At 46.6% G+C, this 23,174-nt stretch overlaps 1 protein-coding gene across 10 annotated transcripts in view; it reads left to right on the forward strand.

Moving 5' to 3' along the window:
- LOC142017172 (rap1 GTPase-activating protein 1-like) overlaps window positions 1-23,174 on the forward strand; it is a 77,910-nt gene that overhangs the window by 12,904 nt on the left and 41,832 nt on the right. For all 10 annotated transcript variants that reach the window (XM_075001875.1, XM_075001920.1, XM_075001942.1 and 7 more), the window contains 3 exons: window positions 20,661-20,708; window positions 22,235-22,273; window positions 22,376-22,567. In XM_075001875.1, the coding sequence (XP_074857976.1) occupies window positions 20,661-20,708; window positions 22,235-22,273; window positions 22,376-22,567 (279 nt within the window). The remainder of the gene's footprint in view (window positions 1-20,660; window positions 20,709-22,234; window positions 22,274-22,375; window positions 22,568-23,174) is intronic.

Consider the following 23,174-nt stretch of genomic DNA (forward strand, 5'->3'; position numbering starts at 1 on the left):
GAGATTTCAACTGCCAGGGCAGAGCTCACTAGTGACCAGGCTGAGAGCCACTGAAAAGCAGCTAGGTTCTTTGTTTTGTGTTCAGGTTTGCACAGTAACAGGAGGAGTCAGGTTACCACTTAATCAATTACTTTGTTTATTTATCTAACAAGTTAATCTCTTACTGTTACAATTATCGGAGGGGTAGCCCTGTTAGCCTGGATCTGTAACAGCAAGGAAGGGTCCTGTGGCACCTTAGAGACTAACAGAAAAGTTTTGAGCATGAGCTTTCGTGAGCACAGACTCACTTCATCTGACCAGCATCTGATGAAGTGAGTCTGTGCTCACGAAAGCTCATGCTCAAAACTTTTCTGTTAGTCTCTAAGGTGCCACAGGACCCTTCCTTGCTGTTACTGTTACAGTGTTGCTTTATTTGTTTACCTAGCGAGTTAAGCTCTTGTGGTTACCGTTGTTACAAGGTTTATACTTTGATTACAAATAGCTCGCATACACTCTAATTCATAGATCTATACTTGTTAAATTCATAGATCTATACTTGTTGAATGTGCGCAAAAAGAAATGAAAAGTGAAATACCTAGCAGGTCTTATTCTTACCCCTGCATTACCAATGTGGCTTGGCCAGTTTCCTCTCAATCCCTCGGGAAGAAGTCCTTTGTCCCTTTTTTCCAGGAGTCCGGTGTCCCTGGGGACCTGGGGAGACCCCCACCCTCCTGTCTGGCAGGAAAGATGATTGGAGCCCAAATAGGGGTCTGCCGGACCCCTCTTTTATACCCATTGGGTCACGTAGGCTTCTTCCTTGGTTTTAAAAAAAATGCCAATTGAATTAGACTGTCTGATACTGGTTCTCACAGGGAGTTCAAGGGCGTAGTTCATACTTGTGAGGTGGACAATTGGGGCATTTGTGTCTTAATGGGCTGGGAGATTTTCCTCCTGTTTGGGACAAGTGTCCTGGTGAATCAACTGATGGTAATTAGCCAAGGGCAGTCTGAGGCCTGGCTGTTAATTAGCCCATTGTTCTTAGCTTTGCTCCGGGAGCTTCAAAGACCGTGGCTAAAATAGGCCCATCTGCACTCTCAGGCATTCCAGGGCTGGGCTATTCCTTTTAACCCTTTTGTGCTCTGAAGCACGTAGGGAAGGCAAGATGGAGTAGAGCAAAAGCGGGGGTTCTGTCTGGCTACATGCCCCCCCTTGATTCACCTCACTATGTCCCAGACCTCAAGGTGGTGGTGATGCCAGCACCTCTTGCCCTCCTTGGAGGAAACTAAAATCAGCCCATACGGATGGCCTGATTAGGTGATTTACAGTCAAGGGATTGATCAGGATCACTTGTCAATGCCATATATCGGACATGCGCAGAGGATATAGCTACATTAACTACAAGTTTAACAATATACAAAATAATGCAACAAGCGATTACAACGATTAGAATGGTTAACAGAGTGGTTATCCATTAGTAGGAATTATATACAAAGAATTATTATGCCAGGTTTTCCCCTTGGGGTACTGGCTAAAATTCAGGGGAACAATGGTAACATTGTTATGTACAGGTGTACCTCCAAGAGAGACATTTACAAGAAGTCCCCAACAGGTTAAGTGTCCCTGAGTGGTTGTACTGCTTGAGTTTGGATAAATATTCCAAATTCCCAGTTTGTTATTGAAAGCCAAAATGCGAGTGCATTGCTGGTTCTCCAGCCACCCTAGGTGAGGTCCAGTACCATTACCATTTTCAAAACAAATAGGATATATTTCTTTAGAGGTTCCAGTTACATATTCTAATGGCTGGCCCCATACAGTGGATTGTCAGTATCCGCGCTGCCCCTTGATTTCCCCCCAGAGTCATTTTGAAGGTTGTTGCCGTCATTAAACCAGGCTGGTCCCCACCTGAAGATGTCGCTCTTGTTTCAACAGTCATTTAGGTTTAAGGGAACAAATTCGACTCCCAATCCTGTGGAGGAGTTTAACAGGGTACACATCCAGCAGTTTGTGGCACCAGCAGCAGAGGCGATGGTCTGGATAGCATTCTTGAGGGGATGCTCGGGTATGGTGGAGACCGCTGGGATTACCAGTAGCACCATAATAAGCGTGAGCGTCATGCTGTTGTCTGGGTTGAGGTCTGCTACACAGATAAGATAAGAGTCCTTGAGGTATATCTGTTTGTAGTAGTAATTGCTTTTATCTCTGCTGGAAGAGAACACAAGTTCAACTGGTCTTGGATACAATCCAAGCCTCGGTGATTGTTATTGGCACCTTTCCAGAGTCCAAAGTGGTCCATACACCTTTTCCCCTGTGTGACTGGAGGACACATGTTTGTGTACCCAGGCTAGGGTGTTTGATCACAACAGTGTCTCCAGGTGTATACTTAGAATCCTTGAGCAGTGTTTGAGTCAGAGAAGCTCTTCCTGTAGGGAAAAATCCTTTACTTATTGGGCTACCCGTAGGGGTTTGCCGATTGTTCAGTCGTTGCACTATAGTGTCTGGTCTGCTCTCCCCTGTACCGTCTGTGGTCTGTAGGTGGTGCTTTAGTAGCCCATTCCATCGTTCAATTATACTGTTGGATTGGGGTCGGTACGGGAGGTGAAAGACCCATTGAACTCCTTTCTGGAGGGCCCACTCTTGCACAAGTTTATTTTTAAAGTGTGAGCCATTGTCTGATTGGATTTCTCGGGGTACTGGGACGATTGCTGTTAGGCAGTTTAGTCCCATGATGGTTGACAGTGCTGTTGCTAATCGAGTTGGGTAAGCAAAACCAATTCCTGAAATGACTTCTACCCCAGTTAAGATGTATTTCCACCTTTGCCTTGTGGTGGGTAGTGGACCAATATAATCAACTTGCCAGGTTGCCCATAGTGTCTTTCCATCTCTTAGTCTGGCAAATCGCTGCCCTTCAGTTATGTGTTTCCTGGTTACAGCACACAGGGCACAGGCTTGTACCAAGTCTCTGGCTTGTTGGTGGGTAATGGGCCACCCCCTGATATGGGCTTGCCGTACCAGTTCCTCACTCCCTGTGTGTCCCAGAGTTTCATGTAACCAGATGTATAAGCGTTCCCAATCTACTTGGGTGGTAAAGATCTGGGCTGCTGCATCAGCCAGATTATTCAGCTGTGCAGCTGGAGTGCTATTCTTTTGGTGGGCTGACACATGTCCTATGCTTAGGGGTTGCTGGGTGGCATGATTATAAAGCCATTTCCAGTATTCCAGTCCCCATACAGGCTTTCCTCCTATTTCCCAGTTACTATTCTTCCAGTTAGTTATCCACTGGGTGGCGCCTGCCCATACAGCATACGAGTCAGTGTATACAGTGCGAGGCTCAGCTTCACAAGCAAGTTTAATTGCTACCAGCTCTGCAAGTTGGGCGGAGCCGTCAATCTCAGTAGTTAAGGGTGTGGTGGAGTTACCTGCTGACACTGCTGCAGCTTTTCCCTTCCACTTTCCCTGAACTAATTTAGCACTCCCATCAGTGAACCACACTCCCTCAAGGTGAGAGGGGTTAAATGGAGCAGCGTCTCGGATAGGAGACGGTTGTGGGGGTAGGTGGTATTCCTCAGGCATGCCCACCTTCCATAAAGATTCTTTAATCAGGGTGGGGTTTTGTGCAGTGTCTGCACCACCTACCCTGTGGTGTATATACAGTGCCCACCTTTGAATTGTCATTTTCTGTGCCACACCTGGTGGTAGCTCCTTTCCTTCCAATATGGGTTTAATGGTTGGAAGAGGGGTGTGAATAGTTATGTTTCGAGTTTGAGTTAGTTCCTCAGTTTCCCTTAAAGCTGTGTAGGCTGCCAGGAGCACTTTCTCATATGGAGTGTAATTTGCCTGTGACCCCTGCCATGACTTTGAGCCAAACTGAATGGGGCGTTGGGGTGCAGTGTCACTCTCTTGCCATAGGGCATAAGACATTCCTGTGATTCCTACAGTAAGATACAAATGACATGGGGCATTGGGGTGAATTGGACCCAGGGCTTGATAAGTATGAATTTCACTTATCAATTGCCTTAATGCCTCCTCGTGAGCGGAGGTCCATTCCCAAGTGGCACTTTTCTTTAACAGATTGTATAGTGGCCAGGCAATTACAGCAAAGCTTGGCACATGTTTTCTCCAAAACCCCAAAGTTCCGAGAATCTGTCTCAGTTGAACCTTGTCCTCGGGTGACAGTGCCTGGCTGAGTTCCTTTACAGTTTCGTCAGCCACCGACCTTCGCCCTCCCATCCAGACAGTGCCTAGGAATTTCACCTCATGGGAGGGACCTTGGCACTTATCCAGAGGTAAATCTAATCTAAGGTTTTATAGAGCTGTCTTTGCCCTGTTCATGGCTTCCTGTACGTTGTCACATGAATTCCCACCAATCAAAATGTCATCAATATACTGTAATGTTTGGACATTATGTGGCATGGTTAAACCATCTAGGACTTTTGATAATGCACCGTGGCATATTGTGGGTGAATGTATGAATCCCTGTGGAATCCTAGTGAAAATATATTGGATGCCTTTCCAGGTGAAAGCAAATCTGTCCTGATCTGCAGGCTGTAGGGGGACCATGAAAAACATGTCTTTTACATCCAGTACAGCTAGCCGCTGTTTGTTGCAGGTTTGTATGTTATTCACAATGTCTACTATACTGGGAACTGCTGCAGTTAGGGGTCCAGTGTTGCTACTCAGTTTGCGGTAGTCTACCGTGAGCCTCCATTTGCCATCAGGCTTCCTTACTGGCCACACTGCTGAATTGTACGGGGAGTGTGTCCGAATTAATATTCCCCGTTTCTCTAGGTCTTTAATCAATTCTGTTACAGGAGCCACAGCTTCAGCTGGGACATTATACTGCTTTACATTAGTCACAGCTGATGGGGGGAGGGGAGGAGCTTGGGCTAGCAGGTTTACATGACAGAGGGGAGCTTTCCCCTCATCCAGAACTGTTGTGCTAGGTTTACAGCCAGCTCCAAATGCCCACCTTTCCCCATTAATGATTCCTTCCTTGCCCCTCAGAATATCCATGCCAAGGATATTAGCATTCCCAAGTATTACTTCATGATTCCGGGGCTGTCTGTAGGGATTCAAGGGAATATCCAATTTCACTTTAACCAGGGGATAGGACACAATAGTGCCATTTACCCCTGTGACTAGCACATTTCTCTGAGCAGAAGGTGGAGGACCAAGAAAGTTTTCTCTTTTAACCATGGACAATTGGGCTCCAGTATCTACTAGAAAAGACACAGTAGTTTTATCATTTACTGTTACTAGGATCCAGGGGTCATTGCTGGTACTTCCCTCCTCTGCTGGTTTAAGTTCATTTATGCAGAGAGAGGTTTGATCCCCACTATTCAGTTTCCCTGGTCAATTTCAATTATGGGCACCAGTTCATGTAATTGCTGCCTCAGTGGTGAGTAAGGGGTGTCTGAGCTGGGAGGAGCACTAGGCATTACTGCTGTTTTCCCCCTCTCAATGCCCTTTGAGGTTGCTAAGATTTTTAACTTTCCAGTTGGCATCCCATGCAGCAGGTCTCTGGGGTATCCCAGATCTAAACACTGCTTCCACAATTTGGTTCTCAGTTTCTTTTCCTCTGGGGTTATTTCTCGCTTGGGCTTAAAGCCTCCTTCCTCACCCCTGGAATCTCCTGTCAGGCTCCGTACCTTAGCTTTGGGTTGTAATGCCTGTGGTGTTATCTCATCTCCCCACATTCTCGTAGGTCTTTAAGCATATTCCCAAGTAAGGTCTGATAGGTAATCTGGTTATTCTGAGCATGATTTCTCTCAGCTACTGCTAGGGCTTTATAAAATCCGGGAGCTCCTTTAATTATGGGTTGTAAATCTGCTGTTACAATTATCTGCTCCCATGGGCTACGTCTACACGTGAAGCCAACATCGAAATAGCTTATTTCGATGTAGCAACATCGAAACATCTACACGTCCTCCAGGGCTGGCAACGTCGATGTTCAACTTCGACGTTGCGCGGCACCACATCGAAATAGGCGCTGTGAGGGAACGTCTACACGCCAAAGTAGCACACATCGAAATAAGGGTGCCAGGCACAGCTGCAGACAGGGTCACAGGGCGGACTCAACAGCAAGCCGCTCCCTTAAAGGGCCCCTCCCAGACACAGTTGCACTAAACAACACAAGATCCACAGAGCCGACAACTGGTTGCAGACCCTGTGCCTGCAGCATGGATCCCCAGCTGCCGCAGCAGCAGCCAGAAGCCCTGGGCTAAGGGCTGCTGCCCACGGTGACTATAGAGCCCCGCAGGGGCTGGAGAGAGAGCATCTCTCAACCCCTCAACTGATGGCCGCCATGGCGGACCCCACTATTTCGAAGTTGCGGGATGCGCAATGACTACACGGTCCCTACGTCGAAGTAGGGCGCTATTCCTATCCCCTCATGGGGTTAGCGACTTCAACGTCTCGCCACCTAATGTCGAAGTTAACTTCGAAATAGCGCCCGGCACGTGTAGCCGTGACGGGCGCTATTTCGAAGTTAGTGCCGCTACTTCAAAGTAGTGTGCACGTGTAGACACGGCTATGGGCTCCCTTCTTCCCCCCTTCCAGGACCATCACCCCGAAGCATAGCCATCGTGGATATGGTCTGTAGGGCTCCTTTAAGTCCATCCCCATTGATCCAAGGGGTGCTAGTAGGTTCACCTCTATCAGAGGGGTGAATTCCCCGTGCCCATTTACAGGCAAAAGTCCAGATAGACTTTGGACCTTCCCTTTCTCTGGTGGTGAAGAATACTCCTGCCCCCATATTAACCCTTCCACATTCTTGGGAGGACAGTTGCGTATGGCCGGCTCCTGCATCCCATATTCTGACTAGCCACTCTATTACTCCCTCCTCAGGCTTCTTAATAAACTCTTCCTGAATCTTTCTCAGCTCGGCTGGCTCATAGCTCCGAGTAGTAATTTGGGTTGGCTTCCGTTTCAGCTTATCACACTCAGAGGAGGAACTGCTGTCAGTTTCATTCCCCCCAGCCTCCTCCTCTTCAGCAGTGAGATCCTTCTGATAAGTAACAACAGGTCTCATGCGAATGGGGGTCTTCTCTATCGCATGAGAGAGATTGCTGGAATACTCGTCCTCTGAGGAATTCCAAATGTCCCCATCCCACTCCTCTGGGTCTAGCCAGAGAGCAGCCTCTACTTTGGCTCTATTAATGCACCTAGATTTGCTCTCTAGCTTTGCTCTCTGCTCTGTTCCTCCCTTCTTTACCAGAGGAACAAGATGCTCCTCTAGTTGGCACACATCCCTACTCAGCAGGCGTGCCCGGGTATCTAAATTCTGGCATCGCTGCTGCAACTCATCTCTCTCCCTCTGCACTCTTTCCAGCTCTGTTTCTACTTCCCTGTGACTCCGGCATGCCGCCTGCTGGGCACTCTTTAACAGCCGGATACAGGCTCCTTTCCCTTTCCCTTTCTTCAACTTACAAGCATTCCTCCACACACAGAACTGTGACCACAGTTCCTCTACATCACCCCAGTTCTTTTCCAACATCTCCTTATCCCACTTTGGGTCACCCCAACCTTCCTGGGCAAAACTCTTTTCTACCTTACTGAAATCAGTGCTGATCACGCCTGGCTTCATGTTGCTGTGTTATAAACCGATATCGCAAATCCTGCAATTCGACTACGCCAGTTTCTGTTAGCCGATGGTCAGGTGAGATGCCACTATGCCCTTGTATTAATATGATAATATGCCAGGGCAGAGTTCACTAGTGACCAGGCTGAGAGCTGCTGAAAAGCAGCTGGGTTCTTTGTTTTGTGTTCCGGTTTGCACAGTAACAGGAGGAGTCAGGTTACCACTTAATCAATTACTTTGTTTATTTATCTAACAAGTTAATCTCTTACGGTTACAATGTTGCTTTATTTGTTACCTAGGAGTTAAGCTCTTGTGGTTACAATTGTTACAAGGTTTATACTTTGATTACAAATAGCTCGCATACACTCTAATTCATAGATCTATACCTGTTGAATTCATAGATCTATACTTGTTGAATGTGCGCAAAAAGAAATGAAAAGTAAAATACCTAGCAGATCTTATTCTTACCCCTGCATTACTAACGTGGCTTGGCCAGTTTCCTCTCAGTCCCTTGGGAAGAAGTCCTTTGTCCCTTTTTTTCCAGGAGTCGGGCATCCCCGGGACCTGGGGAGACCCCCACCCTCCTGTCTGGCAGGAAAGATGATTGGAGCCCAAATAGGGGTCTGCCGGACCCTTATTTTATACCCATTGGGTCATGTAGGCTTCTTCCTTGGTTTTAAAAAAAACGCCAGTTGAATTAGACTGTCTGATGCAGGTTCTCACAGGGAGTTCAAGGGCGTAGTTCACACCTGTGAGGTAGAGACAATTGGGGCATTTGTGTCTTAATGGGCTGGGAGATTTTCCTCCTGTCTGGGACAAGTGTCCTGGCAAATCAACTGATGGTAATTAGCCCAGGGCAGTCCGAGGCCTGGCTGTTAATTAGCCCATTGTTCTCAGCTTTGCTCCGGGAGCTTCAAAGACCAGGGCTAAGATAAGCCCATCTGCACTCTCGGGCATTCCAGGGCTGGGCTATTCCTTTTAACCCTTTAATGCTCTGAAGCACCAAGGGAAGGCAAGATGGAGTAGAGCAAAAGGGGCGGGGGTTGTCTGGCTACACATGCACCCCTCTTCCCAACATCCTTCCTACCTCTGACTGGAACCCCCCCAACCCAAACTCCCTACCAGACCTCACACCCTCCATCCCCCTGCACTGCTGTCCCAGGTTGGAGCCCTCTCCCACTCCCTGAATTACACATTTCTGGCTCCATCCCAGGAACCCACACCCCAACCTCCTGCCTTAGTGCAGAGCCCCTTTCCACACTCTAAACCCCTCCTGTCCATCTCCCAGGCTCCTCCTGAATCTCAACCCCTTCATTGCTGACCCTACCACAGAGTCCACACCCTAACCCCTGGCCTATTTCAGAGCCCCCTCCTGCAACCTGAACCCCTCATTTCTGTCACCACCCCAGAGCCTGCACCTTCAGCTGGAGCCCCCACCCCCTGTCCCAGCTGGGTGAGCAGGGGCTTTTTTTTTTTTCACTTTAGTAGGCATCCTTCAGTCTGCACAGACTATGGATCGCGCCTTTTATAGTTTAAATTGAGGACGTCATTTACAGCGTCTACTGTGACTATGAAGACCCACACGAGAGTGACAGTCCTTGCTGCATCTCTTGCAGATGTGGTGGGTGTCTGGCAAGTCCTTAGTGTGCTTTCTGTGCGCTCGCTTCTCCTCTGCCAGCTGTCTGATCTTCATCTTGCCCTTCTGAAGGCCCTTGTGTAACCCCTGCCTCCAACTGCTGCGGTCGTCTGCTAGTTCTTCCCAGTTGTCCAGCTCGATGTCTACCTATCTGAGGTCTCTCTTGCAGACATCTTTGTAGTGCAACTGGGGGCATCCGGGAGGTCTTTTGCCAGAGGCTAGCTCACCATACAGAATGTCTTTTGGAATCCTCCATCATTCATCCTGTGGACGTGGCCAAGCCAGCGGAGTCGACGCTGCCTGAGGAGGGTGTGCATGGCTGGGATTCCAGCTTGCTCGAGGATGGCGGTGTTGGTCACTCTGTCCTTCCATGATATTCTAAGGATGCGCCTGAGGCAGCTCAAGTGGAAGACGTTCAGCCTCTTTTCCTGACGGGCATACAGGGTCCAAGTCTCGCTGCCATAAAGGAGGGTGCTGAGGATGCAGGCTCTGTAGACTTGCATTTTGGTGTGAGTGTACAGCTTGTTGTTATTCCACACTCTCTCGCTGAGTCTGGACAGAGTTGTGGCCGTTTTTCCGATCCTCCTATTTAGCTCAGTGTCCAACGACAGGGTGTCAGTGATGGTGGACCCGAGGTAAACGAACTCGTGGACGACCTCTAACGTATAGTTGTCAATGCTGATTGATGGGGATTCAGCAACATCCTGACCGAGTACGTTTGTCTTCTTTAGGCTGATGGTAAGCCCAAAGTCCTTGCACGCTTTGGAGAACTGATCCAGCAGTTTTTGAAGCTGATCTTCTGTGTGAGACACTTCAGCAGCATCGTCTGTGAACAACATGTCTCTGATGAGGACTTCTTGCACCTTAGACTTAGCTTTCTGCCTTCCAAGGTTAAACAGTTTCCCATCAGATCTTGTGTGCAGCAAGATGCCCTCTGTTGAAGATCCAAAGGCATGCTTCAGGAGGAGTGCGAAGAAGATCCCGAACAATGTCGAAGCAAGCATGCATCCTTGTTTGACGCCGCTCCTGATTCTGAAAGCATCCGATAATGCACCGTCATATTGGATGGTTCCTGTCATGTCTTTGTGGAACGACTGGATCATCTTGAATAACTGTGGCGGACAGCCTATCTTGTGGAGCAGTTTGAACAGTCCATGCCTGCTGACCAAGTCAAAGGCCTTGGTCAGGTTGATGAAGGCTATGTAGAGTGGCTTCCTCTGCTCCCTGCACTTCTCCTGCAGCTGCCTTAGAGAGAAGACCATGTCGACGGTAGACCTCTCTGTGCGGAATCCGCACTGCGATTCGGGGTACTCCCTCTTAGCAATCTTCTGGAGTCTGCCAAGGATGACGCGAGTGAACAGTTTACCAGTGATGCTTAGGAGGGAGATTCCACGGTAGTTGTTGCAGTCGCTTCTGTCTCCTTTGTTCTTATACAATGTTACAATGTTAGCGTCACGCATATCCTGTGGAACCTCGCCCTCTTTCCAGCACAGGCACAGTAGCTCATATAGGGGTTCCAGGAGTGTGTCCGCGGCACATTTGATTACCTCTGGTGGTATACCATCCTGACCAGGGGCCTTTCCTGCTGCAATGCTCTTGATGGCTCTCTTCAGTTCATCCACAGTCGGTTCTTGATCCAGTTTGTCCATTACTGGTAGGAGCTCGACGGCATCGAGGGCTGCGTCAACCACAATGTTCTCGCGTGAGTACAGCTTGGAGTAGTGCTCAACCCAGCGCTCCATCTGTTTGGCTTTGTCAGCGATTACTTCACCAGATTTGGATTTCAGAGGTTCCATCTTGTTTTGGGTGGGTCCTAATGCCTTCCTCATACCCTCGTACACTCCTCTGAGATTACCAAAGTCAGCACAGGTCTGGATGCTGCTGCATAGCTGGAGCCAGTGGTTGTTGGCACAGAGCCTGGCTGTCTGCTGTACTGTTCTTCTGGCCGCTCTAAGTGCTTGCTGGGTACTCTGGCTCAGTGAGCGTTTGTACTCCAGGAGTGCAGCACGCTTCTTTTCAATGACTGGAATCATCTCATCGGAGTTAGCGTCGAACCAGTCGTTCGTGTTTCAAGCACTTCTTCCAAACACCGACAAGGCCGTGTTGTAAACTGTATCCCTCAGATGTTGCCATTTGGATGTCACATCGGCGCCCCCAGGGCTGCTGCACAGATTTTCCCGGAGGGTCTCTCTGAACTTTTCAGCTTTCTCCGAGTTTGCTGTCTTTCTGGCGTCAATGTGGGGCCTTCCAGCAGGTTTAGAGCGGTACAGCTTCTTGGGTCTAAGCTTGAGCTTGGAGCAAACTAGCGAGTGATCTGTATCACAGTCAGCACTATGATAGCTGCGTGTCAGAAGGACGTTTTTGAGGTTATTACACCTAGTGATGACCACGTCTAGTTGATGCCAGTGCTTCGAGCGTGGGTGTCTCCATGACACTCTGTGCTGTGGCTTCGTTTGGAAGAATGTGTTTGTGATGCCCAGATTGTGGTACGTGCACAGTTCAAGGAGACGCTGTCCATTGTCATTCATTTTTCCCACACCGAAGTGTCCTAAGCAGGAAGGCCATGAGGCCCAATCAGCTCCAACTCTTGCATTGAAGTCACCCAAGAGGTACAGTTGTTCATGAGCAGGTATTTGCGCTACAGCAGCACTAAGCATGTCATAGAGCTTGTCTTTTACTTCTGGTGTGGCGTACAGGGTTGGAGCATAAGCGCTGATCAGGTGGATGGGACTGGCGCAAGTTTGAAGCGTGATCCGAAGAAGTCTTTCTGATCCGCCCATGACTAAATCTACCATTTGTAGAAGGGTGTTTCTGACAGCAAAGCCAACACCATGGTCTCTGGGTTCTTCTTGGGCTTTACCTTGCCAGAAAAAGGTGTAGTCCTTTTCCTTTAGAGATCCCGAATCTGCGAGTCGCGTCTCTTGCAGTGCAGCGATATCAACTCAGAGCCTCTTCAGTTCCTCATTGATGACAGCGGTCTTACGGGTGTCACTGATGGCCTGAAGATCTTCAGTGAAGCTGGTCAGCATGGTCCATACATTCGAGCAAGCAAGCTTAAATTGTTGATGTTTCTCATTTCTTGTTGATTTTCTTATTGGTTTGCCTGGTGCCCAAAATTTCAGTCACTTGTCAGGTTCAGGAACCATAAGCCTCACGCACCCAGCGAGGCAGGTGAACTGTGGCGGGACAGTACCCTATTGGCTGGGGGCTGCCCAGCTTGAGGTGGGTGGTGACCGTCCAGTGAGATGCGAGGATCTCTCCCACCGTTGAAGGCAACCCCTGGTGCTCGTTCTCTACGCCCATCGAGCAAGAGCTTATAACCAGTATCTGTTGCCTCCCGTGTTGACGCAACGCTGTTCAGCGATGCCGGAGTACCTCTCCGGGTGCAAGCCTGGGCACTTATTATGGAGACACTGGGCTGCCCAGACACCAGTGTCCCCCTCTCGGCTTTACTGATATAGTCCAAAGGAGAAGATAACCTCCACGTCTGGTACCAGCTCAGCTGCAGGAGTTGCCGGGACAGTGCCAGAAGTTGACACCGAACCGCCTTCGGACTCCACTACAGATTTTCTGTCAGGGTTTACTCCCTTAGCCTTACTCCTTCCCAGGATAACCCACAAGGCAGTGGGGTGTGGACAATGTGGTTAAGGATCCCACTACTTCATACCTCTGTCACCACGAGTCACCATAGCTCCCTGCAGAGCAATGACCTCATATCCCCGGGACCCTCCTCCCCACCTTTTGCCGCCCCTTCCCCCAGCTACCATCACCATAGGACCCTCCCCAACCCACTACCCCCATCTGCTCCCATGTCCATCCTCCTCACTGCACTGGCCCCTCTCCCCCCAGCTGCTCTCAGTGCCCCCAGGTCCAGGGGCAGGGCCTTGCCAAAGCAGGGCAGGAGCAGCACAGTGGCAAAGGCGCAGGGCCGGGGGAGACAAGGGTGTTTTGGTTTGTGTGGTTAGAAAGTTACCAACCCTACCTGCAGCCTGAAGGTAGGAGCTTAGCAGTGGAGTTAGCAGCCCATAACTTGGCTTGCCGCATGCAATGCAAAATGGCTGGGGGCGGAGGTCACTATCCATCATACCCAATTTCCGTGGTTGCACTTGCTGGGGATATGGGAGAAAAGGTTCAATTCCCACTTCAGCCAGAGTGGGGAGAAAAAAAAATTGAAATGGCACAATGTAGTTTGCAGGGGAGTTTCTCATAGCTGTAAGAAGACGTGCTGTCCGTGAGTGCAGTCTTATGTGACTCTGTGTTGGAAGGAAGAACAGAGCTCTCTTTCGAACTCAAGTGCATTTTTAGAGTGTGGAGTTCCCCTTCTGCCAGTCTCCTAAATGTTGTAGGAAGAGAACATCCTAGCACATTAGTGGCTGCCTAGGGTGTAGCCCTTATAAAGGGGTTGTTATCCACAGTTGTTAGACTTGTGTGCAAGAGATTGTGTAAAACAACACATACAGCTGGTGAGAATTTGTGGTATTTTGCAGCTAAATTAGCTTCTTTGTTGTATGTAATGAAGACTTCTCTCTCTGTGTGTGTGTGTGTAGCTAAATTAGCATGGTAATTAATTGCCATATTCCCTGTACAAAGAAAAGATATGTTGCTGGTTACAGCTGGTAGATTTTTTTTGAACAAAAAGCTTTTTTAATAGAAAAATTACCTTGTTAAAATTAAAATCTAGCAAAATTGACAGCTTTTTGTTCAAGTTTTCACTATTTCTTTTTTGAACATTTTTTCTTTCCTTTTTACCCTCTTTTATTTTCTTCCTGTTCTCTTTTCCTTCCTCCCCAGTTAGCTTTTGAAAATTGAGGTTTGTCTTTTTGAAAGCACCCAAGAGATTTAGGGAGCACAAGTAGGCACTGCTGAAAATCCCATGAAGATTTAAAAAATTGAACCGGCAAATAAAGCAAACCATCAGAAGAGAAACTTTACAAAAATGGAAAATGGGTTCATTTCAAACCCTTCAAAAGTAATTTTGGCATTTTAACTTTAAAAAATATTTCAAGCAGCTGTACTGGTGATTGGAAAGAAAGTTTATGGCTGTGGCTGACTGCTAGTACAATATGCCCAGTAGAGAGAAGGGTACTATCAGTAAAAATTATGGAGACTAAAAGTTTTTACAGATAAATGGGCGCTGCTCCACTGAATCAATGGGGCCAAGTCCATTTCCATCAGTACGCAACTGGGATCCAAATTTATAAAGATAAATTCTACTATTATGGCAATTAAATTAGTGCAATTAAGCAAGAGTTCAAAACATAATACATTGTATATAACTGTAAATATTATAGACTGTAAAAATAATGTGTATATAGTATATGGTATATGAAAAATAGCATAAAAGGGAAGCCTATGGGTGCATGTCTGATCTCCACTTTAGTGTTTCCTGATGACTGAGCGCTTACACAGTCTTAATGTCCTCTTAGTGTAATTCCCTGGATGAAAATTAACTTGGCCACATCCCATTACATGTGCTCATTTTACAAGTGAAATGTTGTTGTTTTAACTGAAAAATTCCCTCTGGGCTGTGAGAATGAAACTTAGCTTCATTTTCCATTTCAAACATCATCACTAGCAGTAAAAGTTCTGCCAGAAAAGCCTGCCATGAGTGATACCTCTGTGACTCAACTCTCTTCAATGAATTTGCACAGATGAAACTTGTAGCTAATTCCATGGCTAATACACAGGTAGGATAAACTCCAGTTCATGGTCTCTAACCTGTGCTGGCTCTGTGGGGTTGACAGGAGTATAAGCAAGTAAATCTGATTTCAGTCTTACTTTCCAGAACCTGCATAATCCTGTCCTCTCTTCTCACAACAATCTTCATGTCTTCTTCCACACTGCTCCTTATACATGAGCACTTTCCTAGAGCTCACCTTCAAAACCACCATCTTCTCCATGGTCAAGTACTTCCTAATGTCATTCTGATATACCTAGAAGCAATTAGCCAGCTAAGAATGTCTAGAGAGAAGGGAAATTGGGCTTGTCCCAGAAACATCTGTGTTAAAGTTGGGTCATTCATCACCTTTGGCATTTTGGTGTATATTTTTCTTTTTCCTTTTTCCTTTTTTAGATTATGTGAGTTTGGTGGCACAGTTGTGATTTTCTTTGCCTGTATACCACTAGAAGAAACTATGTATGTCTCCCTCTGACATATGGTCTCTGACATTCAGCATCAGGCAAGTTGATTGAAACTACAGGTTGAACCTCTCTAAGTCAGCACCCTTGGGACCTGACCAGTGCTGGATGATGGGAGGTCAATATTTTCTTGCAGTTTTACCAACACTTCCAGTGCTTACTGGGCTGTTAGAAGACATTTCGTGATAAATTACAGCTAAATAACAGCACTGAACACTGAGAGCCAGGCCTTGTCGCTGGAAACCAACTTTATGGGACCATGGGAAATGTGGGTACACCCATGCTAAGTGGTTGTCTGGCTAAGTAAACTCATGCCAGATTATGGATGTTGCTGGATTAGAGAGTTCCACATTAGAGAGGTTCAACCTGTATAGTAAAGAAGAGAATTGTCAAGCACATACTTTGAACATAATTTGTTATGGAGAGTCACAGTGGTTTTTGTGAAGGAAGATCATGCCTCAGCACTCCGCAAGAATTCTTTGAGGGGATAAACAAGTGTGTGGACAAGCAGGATCCAATGGATATACTGTACACAGTTAAGAACATAAGAATGGCCATACTGGGTCAGACCAAAGGTCCATCCATCCCAGTAGCCTGTCTGCCAGCAGTGGCCGGTACCAGGTGCCCCAGAGAGGGTGGACTGAAGACAATGATCAAGCGCTTTGTTTCCTGCCGTCCATCTCCAGCCTCTAACAATCAAAGGCCAGGGACACCATTCCCACCCTTGGCTAATAGCCTTTTATGGACCTAACCTCTGTGAATTTATCTAGCTCTTTCTTAAATTCGGTTATAGCTGAGCCTTCACAGTCTCCTCTGGCAAGGAGTTCCACAGGTTTTTTTTTCAGAAAGCCTTTAACAAGGCACCTCACCAGAAGCTCTTCAAACAATGCAAGCTCTCATATCTGCACTGGGACCAGTCCTAGTTAACATATTCATACATGATCAGGACAGTGCAATAATCAGTGGGCTAGCAGCATTTCCAGATGATACAAAATTACTCAAGACGGTTAAGTCCACAGCACACTGTTGAAGAGCTTCAAAAGGATCTCCCAAAGCTAGGTGACTGGGCAATAAAGTGGGAGAGGAAATAAAATGTTGATAGATGCAAAGTAATGCACACTGGGAAGCATGGGGGAACTGGGCTTCTTTAGTGTGCAGAAGAGAAGCATGTGGGATGGGGGATAGCAGCCTTCAACTTCCTGAAGTGATACTCCAAAGAGGATGGAACCAGGCTGTTCTCAGTTGTGGCAAGTGACAGAGCAAGGAGTAATGGTTTCACATTGTAGTGAGGGAGGCCTCAGTTGTATATTAGGAAAAAACTATTTCACCAGGAGGGTGGTGAAGCACTGGAATGTGTTACCTAGAGAGGTGATGGAATCTCCATCTTTAGAGGTTTTTAAGGCCAGGCTTGACAAAGCCCTTGTGGGGGGTATGATTTAGTTGGGTGGCCCTGCTTTGAGCAGTGGGTTGGACTGGATGACCATTTGAGGTGTCTTCCAAACTCTAATCTTCTGTGATTCCATGAACTCTGAGGCAGTCCTTGTGTCAAAGAGATGCCAGCCTGGCAAAGTCTTGATGGGAGAGGAAAGAAAGTTTTGAACTCCATTCTTTGGCTTTGTTTTTCCCTCTTCTGATTTGTTTAGCGTGGGAGGCAAGGCAGGTGGCGGGGATGAATAGTTAGAGGTGAGAGAAGGTGGCTGGGAGTGCATGTCTCTGGTCTAGGACCAGAACTGCTGCACTGGAGTGGAAGTAGGGATCATGTAAAGTTTCAACTCGAAATATCTGACCTTTTGGTGGGCTAAGTTTCTTTAGAAGAGAAGAGAAGAGAAAGAGGACAGAGATAAAATGCTTAACGGAATCAAATTCATGCATTCATTGCAGAGTTTCTGGACCGGGTTTGATGCAGTGACAGAATAAAATGCTGGCTTGTACAGTCTCTGGTAACTTCCGAAAGACTGCAAGGTCCTCAATCCATTGGTTGTAATGCTCCTGTTAGGGTAAGTCCAGAGTCCAAAGGGCACTGCAGGAGAGAGGCAAAAGCCGTATTCAGGGTTTGTTTTTAAACTTTCTCCCCTGTGGAAGGAAAAGTTCTCCATCTTTGTTTGTGGAAAAGTACAGGTACAAGATAAGTAGTGAGTCATATGAGCAAGTAACATACCCTTGTATGCTTTGATAGCTGGAGCCATTCATCCATAATCTGGCTACAACATACACAGGAGGAGCCATTGTGGGAGCTAAATATTCTTTGATGGGTCATCCAGTTGAATGGTCCTTTCACAATGTGCTGGCTAGACTGGACACAAACTTGGGTGTTACCCCAAGAGTGCTTGTATGTTAAAAATATGCACACCTGGACTGAGGTGGAGATGGACATTTAGGAAAAAAGGGGGAAAAAAACAAGGGTGATATCATGCTAATGGTCTACTACAGGCCACCCACCCTGATATAGGAGGTGGATGGGGCATTTTCTAAGCAACTAGCAAAATCATCCAAAGCGCAGTATTTGGTGGTAATGGGGGGCTTTCGCTATCCGGACATGTGTTGGGAAATTAACCCAGAGAGTCACAGATAAGTTCTTGGACTGCCTTGAAGACAAATTTTTGTATCAGGAGGTTGAAAAAGCTACCAGGAGGGAAGCTGTTCTAGACTTGATTTTAACAAATAGGGAGGAACTGGTTGAGAATTTGAAAGCAGAAGGCAACTTGGGAGAAAGTGGCTGTGAAATCATGATTCTAAGCGATGGTCGAAGGGAGAACTGCAAAACAGACAAAAGTGAGCAAAACAGAGCAAATAGAGACAATCGTTTTCAGGAAGGCAGATTTTGGTAAACTCAGAAAGCTAGTAGGTAAGGTCCCATGGGAAGCAAGACTAACAGGAAAAAACAACTGAAGAGAGTTGGCTATTTTTCAAAGAGACATTATTAAGGGCCCAAGAATAAGTTATTCCACTGTGCAGGAAAGACAGAAAGTATGGAAAAAGACCACCTTGGCTTAACCAGGAGATTTTGCATGATCTCAAAAACAAAAAGTGTCATATAAAAGTGGAAACTAGGACAAATTACAAAGGATGAATATAAACAAAGAATACAGGTATGCAGGGGTAAGATTAGAGAGGCAAAGGCACAAAATGAGCTCAGACTAGCTAGAAACATAAAGGGTAAAAAGAAGAAGGTCTGTAAATATATTAGAAGCAAGAGGAAGACCAAGGACAGGGTAGGCCCACTGTTAATGAGGAGGGAGACACATTATCAGAAAACTTGGAAATGGCAGAGGTGCTTAATGACTTCTTTGTTTTGCTCCTCACCAAGAAGTCTGATGAAAGAATGCTTGACAGAGTGAATACTAGTGGGAAGGAAGTTTAGAAGATAAAATAAAAAAGAACAAGTTAAAAATTACTTAGAAAAGGGCCTGATGAAGCTCATCCTAAAATACTCAAGGAGCTGATAGAGGAGATGTTGGAGCCTTTAGCTATCATCTTTGAAAAGTCATGGATGTCTGGAGAGCTTCTAGAGGACTGCAAAAGGGCAAAGATCGTGCTCATCTGTAAAAAGGGGAATAAGAGCAACCCAGGAAATTACAGAGCAGACAGTTTAACTTCTGTGCCAGAAAAGATAATAGATTGAGTAATTAAGGAATTTATCTGCAAACATCTGGAAGAAAATAAGGTGATAGGTAACAGCCAGCATAGATTTGTAAAGAACGAAATCACGCCAAACCACTCTGATATTTTTCTTTGATAGGATAACAAGCCTTGTGGATAAGGGAGAAGCGGTAGATGTGGTATACCTAGACTTCAGTAAGGCATTAGTTACGGTTTTGCATGATCTTCTTATAAATAAACTGGGCAAATACAACTTAGATGGGGCTACTGAAGGTGGGTGTATAACTGGCTGGATAACCATTCTCAGAGATAAGTATCAGAGGGGTAGCCGAGTTAATCTGTACCTTGAAAAACAACAAGAAGTCCTATGGCACCTAATAGACTAAAAGATATTTCGAAGCATAAGTTTTCATGGGCAAAGACCCACTTCGTCAGATACATGAGTGTACTCAGAGTGCAAGTATTAATAGTTCACAATCATGTTGGAAGTGCATAACAAGTGGGGTTCCACAGGGGTCTGTTTTGGGACCAGTTCTGTTCAATATCTTCATCAGTGATTTAGATATTGGCATACAGTATGCTTATTAAGTTTACAGATGATGCCAAGTTGGGAGGGATTGCAATTGCTTTGGGGGATAGGGTCATAATTCAAAGTGATCTGGACAAACTGGAGAAATGGTCGAAGGTAAATAGGATGAACTGTAATAAGGACAAATACGAAGCACTCAATTTAGGAAGGAATAATCAGTTTCACAAATACAGAATGGGAAGCGACTGTCTAGGAAGGAGTACTGTGCAAAGGGAGCTAGGGGGTCAAAGGGGACCACAAGCTAATATGAGTCATCAGTGTGATGCTGTTGCAAAAAAAGCAAACACGATTCTGGGATGCATTAACAGGAGTGTTTATCAGCAAGACAAGAGAAGTCATTCTTCCACTCTGCGCTGATTAGGCCTCAACTGGAGTATTGTGTACAATTTTTGGCACCACGTTTCAAGAAGGATGTGGAGAAATTGGAAAAGGTCCAGAGAAGAGCAATAAGAATGACTAAAGGTCTAGAGAACATGAGGTATGAGGGAAGACTGAAAGAACTGGGCAAGGACTGAAAGATAGGACAAAAAGCAATGGGCTTAAACTGCAGCAAGGAAAGTTTAGGTTGGACATTGGGAAAAACTTCCTGATGGTCAGGGTGGTCAAACATTGGAATAAATTGCCTAGGGAGGTTGTGAAATCTCTATCGCTGGAGATAGTTAAAAGCAGGTTAGATAGACATCCGATAGGGATGGTCTGGATGGTATTTGATCTTGCCTTGATGGCGGGGACAGGCCTTGATGACCTCCTGAGTTCCCTTCCAGTTCTAGTGTACTATGATTCTATACTTGAAATACTGTAACATAGCCAATACTCACAGCTTCAAATACAAAAATGATATACACGTACAAATGGGATAATCCGATTCAGCAAATCATAACTTTTCCATTGACACTGTACATGACATTCTTTGTATAAGATTTGTTCCAAGTGTATAACAATGGTCTATTTTAATCAGATAATGTCACACACACCCCATAGCATCTCTTAAAGCAGTGGTTGGGAGGGAGGGCAATGAAGGATTGTCTCAAATATGTAACCTTTGGGGTATTTGAGGAGATCCTTGGCCAGTGAGGTGGTGAAAACAGGAAACAGATCTGCTGCTATGTGAAGTTTTACTATCTCTGTCTCTGTATTTCCAGGGGAGTCGTCTGGATGAGCAAAGATGTTCCCTCCCAGCTCCACTCAAGGTCAGCATAGGTTTTTGATGCCTTGTAGATTTTTGACATTGGCAAACAAAGTGTTTCTTCGTGTCGCTTGCCCTGCACTCTGGTTCCTCAGCCTCCTTGAGGGGTGAGGAGTCTAACATTTGTGTTTTTGTCTGAGTGCTGGGGATTCCGCACAATAGGATAAAACAATAGGACATGAATATAACAAACACCCTTTCAGAATCCAAGCAGATGCTGTCAGCCCATGTAGTATTATTGTTAATAAGATAGCTCTGGTGACATGTTTCTTTGCTTTTATTTTAGTTTGAGTTTTATTAACATTTATAATAGAAACTCATACTGAATGACATTTCTTTCAGTAGCATCGTGAGTCCAGAACCTGGAAAGGCTTAGGGAGGCTGCCAGCTGGTGAAACTAAAACTTGACCAGCTCCTCCTAATAAATCCATGGCTCTCACTCAATTGGCCATTGAAGAACTGGGTCCCATTTTCTCTGTTTCCTAGATCTCTCTCTTTTTTTCCCCACTGTCTCTGCACTGGTGCCCTGACCCAGTGAGCTGACAGCCCCCACCCCCAGAAGCTAGGAGGGCAGGAAGTGTGTAGGATGGAGGGGTGTGTCAATGTTAAACGTGGTTGAAGGGAAGAGGTTAGAAGGACATTAAAATGGCTTGACATAGGGTTCTCCCCTGCTTCCCATAAACAGCCCCAGCAGCCCCAGCACTTGTGTCTCAGTCGCTCTCACCGTCAGAAGATGGAGCCTCGCTGCACTGGGGCCCTCTCTTATAGCGTTGACGGAAAGGCAGGGAGATGGTGCAGTGCACCATGTTTTGTGGGAGTGGGCTTCTGGCAGTCACCTACCTCCACTATTCCATGGCACAGAGAGCCCCCACTTAGTATCAGCGTAATTGCCCATTTGGCAACAGAGCTGTTCAGACAGGGCAGCTCTGCTCGGGCTATCTGGGAGCTGAGTCACCTCTTCTAATCAGGGATTGTAGGTTCTCCAAATGGTGGCTAGAAAAGTCCTTCCCCACCTCACAGATATTCCCAGAGCCTCAGCTATACCCTGGAGTGTAGCTTTGACCAGCTCCAGGCTGGTCTAAGTGACACCCCTCATGCTTCCAGAACTCGAGTGATATCACTCTGCTCTGTCCTACTTGCATAAACACTGATCTTGCTCCCAGGTGTCAGTGAGTGCTGTCCTCTTATGCAACAACATGGCATTACTGCAACAGCTGTTGTCGGCAAAAGACTAAGGCTATCAGGTCATGTGTGGATTAATTTGCCTTAGGCTGGCTCACAGTTTGGTTACTCTGGTTTTGCCTGACTGTGCCCTGCACAAGTGGGGTGGGAGAATATAATCTGGACCCTGGGAGTTATTTGCAGAAGTTTTTGTGCATTATAATGCTGGATGCTGTGAAATGCACCTCAACCTGGATGCTCAAAAGAAGTCAGGGGTGAATGCAGAGGAGTGGCGGTGTGGGTCCCTAAGTGAAAATGGCTTTATAAAGGCTTCCTCCCATCTCTGCTAGTGGTTCCTTGTGATTTCAGAGAGAAGAGGAGTACATCCCATATCCCAGCATCCATGAGGTGAGTCATGGCCAGCTCTGCACTGCTGCCCTGCTCAGCCTTTTTCTCCATCTCTGTGACGTTGTTGGCCTCATAAAGCCATGCCTCTGACTCTTGGAACAGGTGTTACGGAAAGGGTGGCCATACCCCCTCGTTATCCTGCCCCAGTTTGGGGGCTACTGGATTGAAGGAACCTGTCACAGCCTTCCCAGCTCGACCTCTACTCTGCCAGACCTACCTTCTCCCTGCAGTGGTAAAGTGAAGCTAGAATGTGACCCCACGGCCAAGCTGTACCGCAAGCACTTCTTGGGGAAGGTAAGGAGGAACCTCACCGCGTCCATCCCATTCATGGCTAAACAGTATCCCAGGGGCCTCCTGAGGGATTTTGGGTGTCCTCATCTACTCCCCTGATTCAGATCCCACGCCTCCCCAGTGCCAAAAATAATGAAATAAATGTGTCCCACCACACACCCAGCAATGAGCTACTTACAGTCACAGCTATTATCTGGGTGCCCCTTCACACCTTATGACTTCTCTGTCCTAGAGAAAAGAGAGGTCCCTGATCTGACGAATGTAAAAAAGGTCCTTTGCTGAGACCTCTGGACACAGACAGAGCTTGGGAGATGGGAAGGAAACAACTGTAGTGAATCATGGTAACCACCACACACAGACCCTTAGCTGGACATGGGGATTGAACCCAGGCCCCTACAGCACAGAATGCAGAAGATCCTAGCAGCTGCTGAATTCTCATAGCTCTAGGTAATGGGCTGTTACAGTGGGTGAGTGAGAACAATAATTACACGCACCAAACCAACGTGTTACACAGTCTTGTGGCCAAGTACTCCTTGATCTCACCTTTTCCAGTTGTGACGTGTTTGGGAACATATGGCAGCAGAGACAAGCCTTCAGGTGAGGGTCAAAG

Source organism: Carettochelys insculpta, chromosome 1 (genome assembly GCF_033958435.1).
Source record: "Carettochelys insculpta isolate YL-2023 chromosome 1, ASM3395843v1, whole genome shotgun sequence".
Classification (NCBI taxonomy): domain Eukaryota; kingdom Metazoa; phylum Chordata; order Testudines; family Carettochelyidae; genus Carettochelys; species Carettochelys insculpta.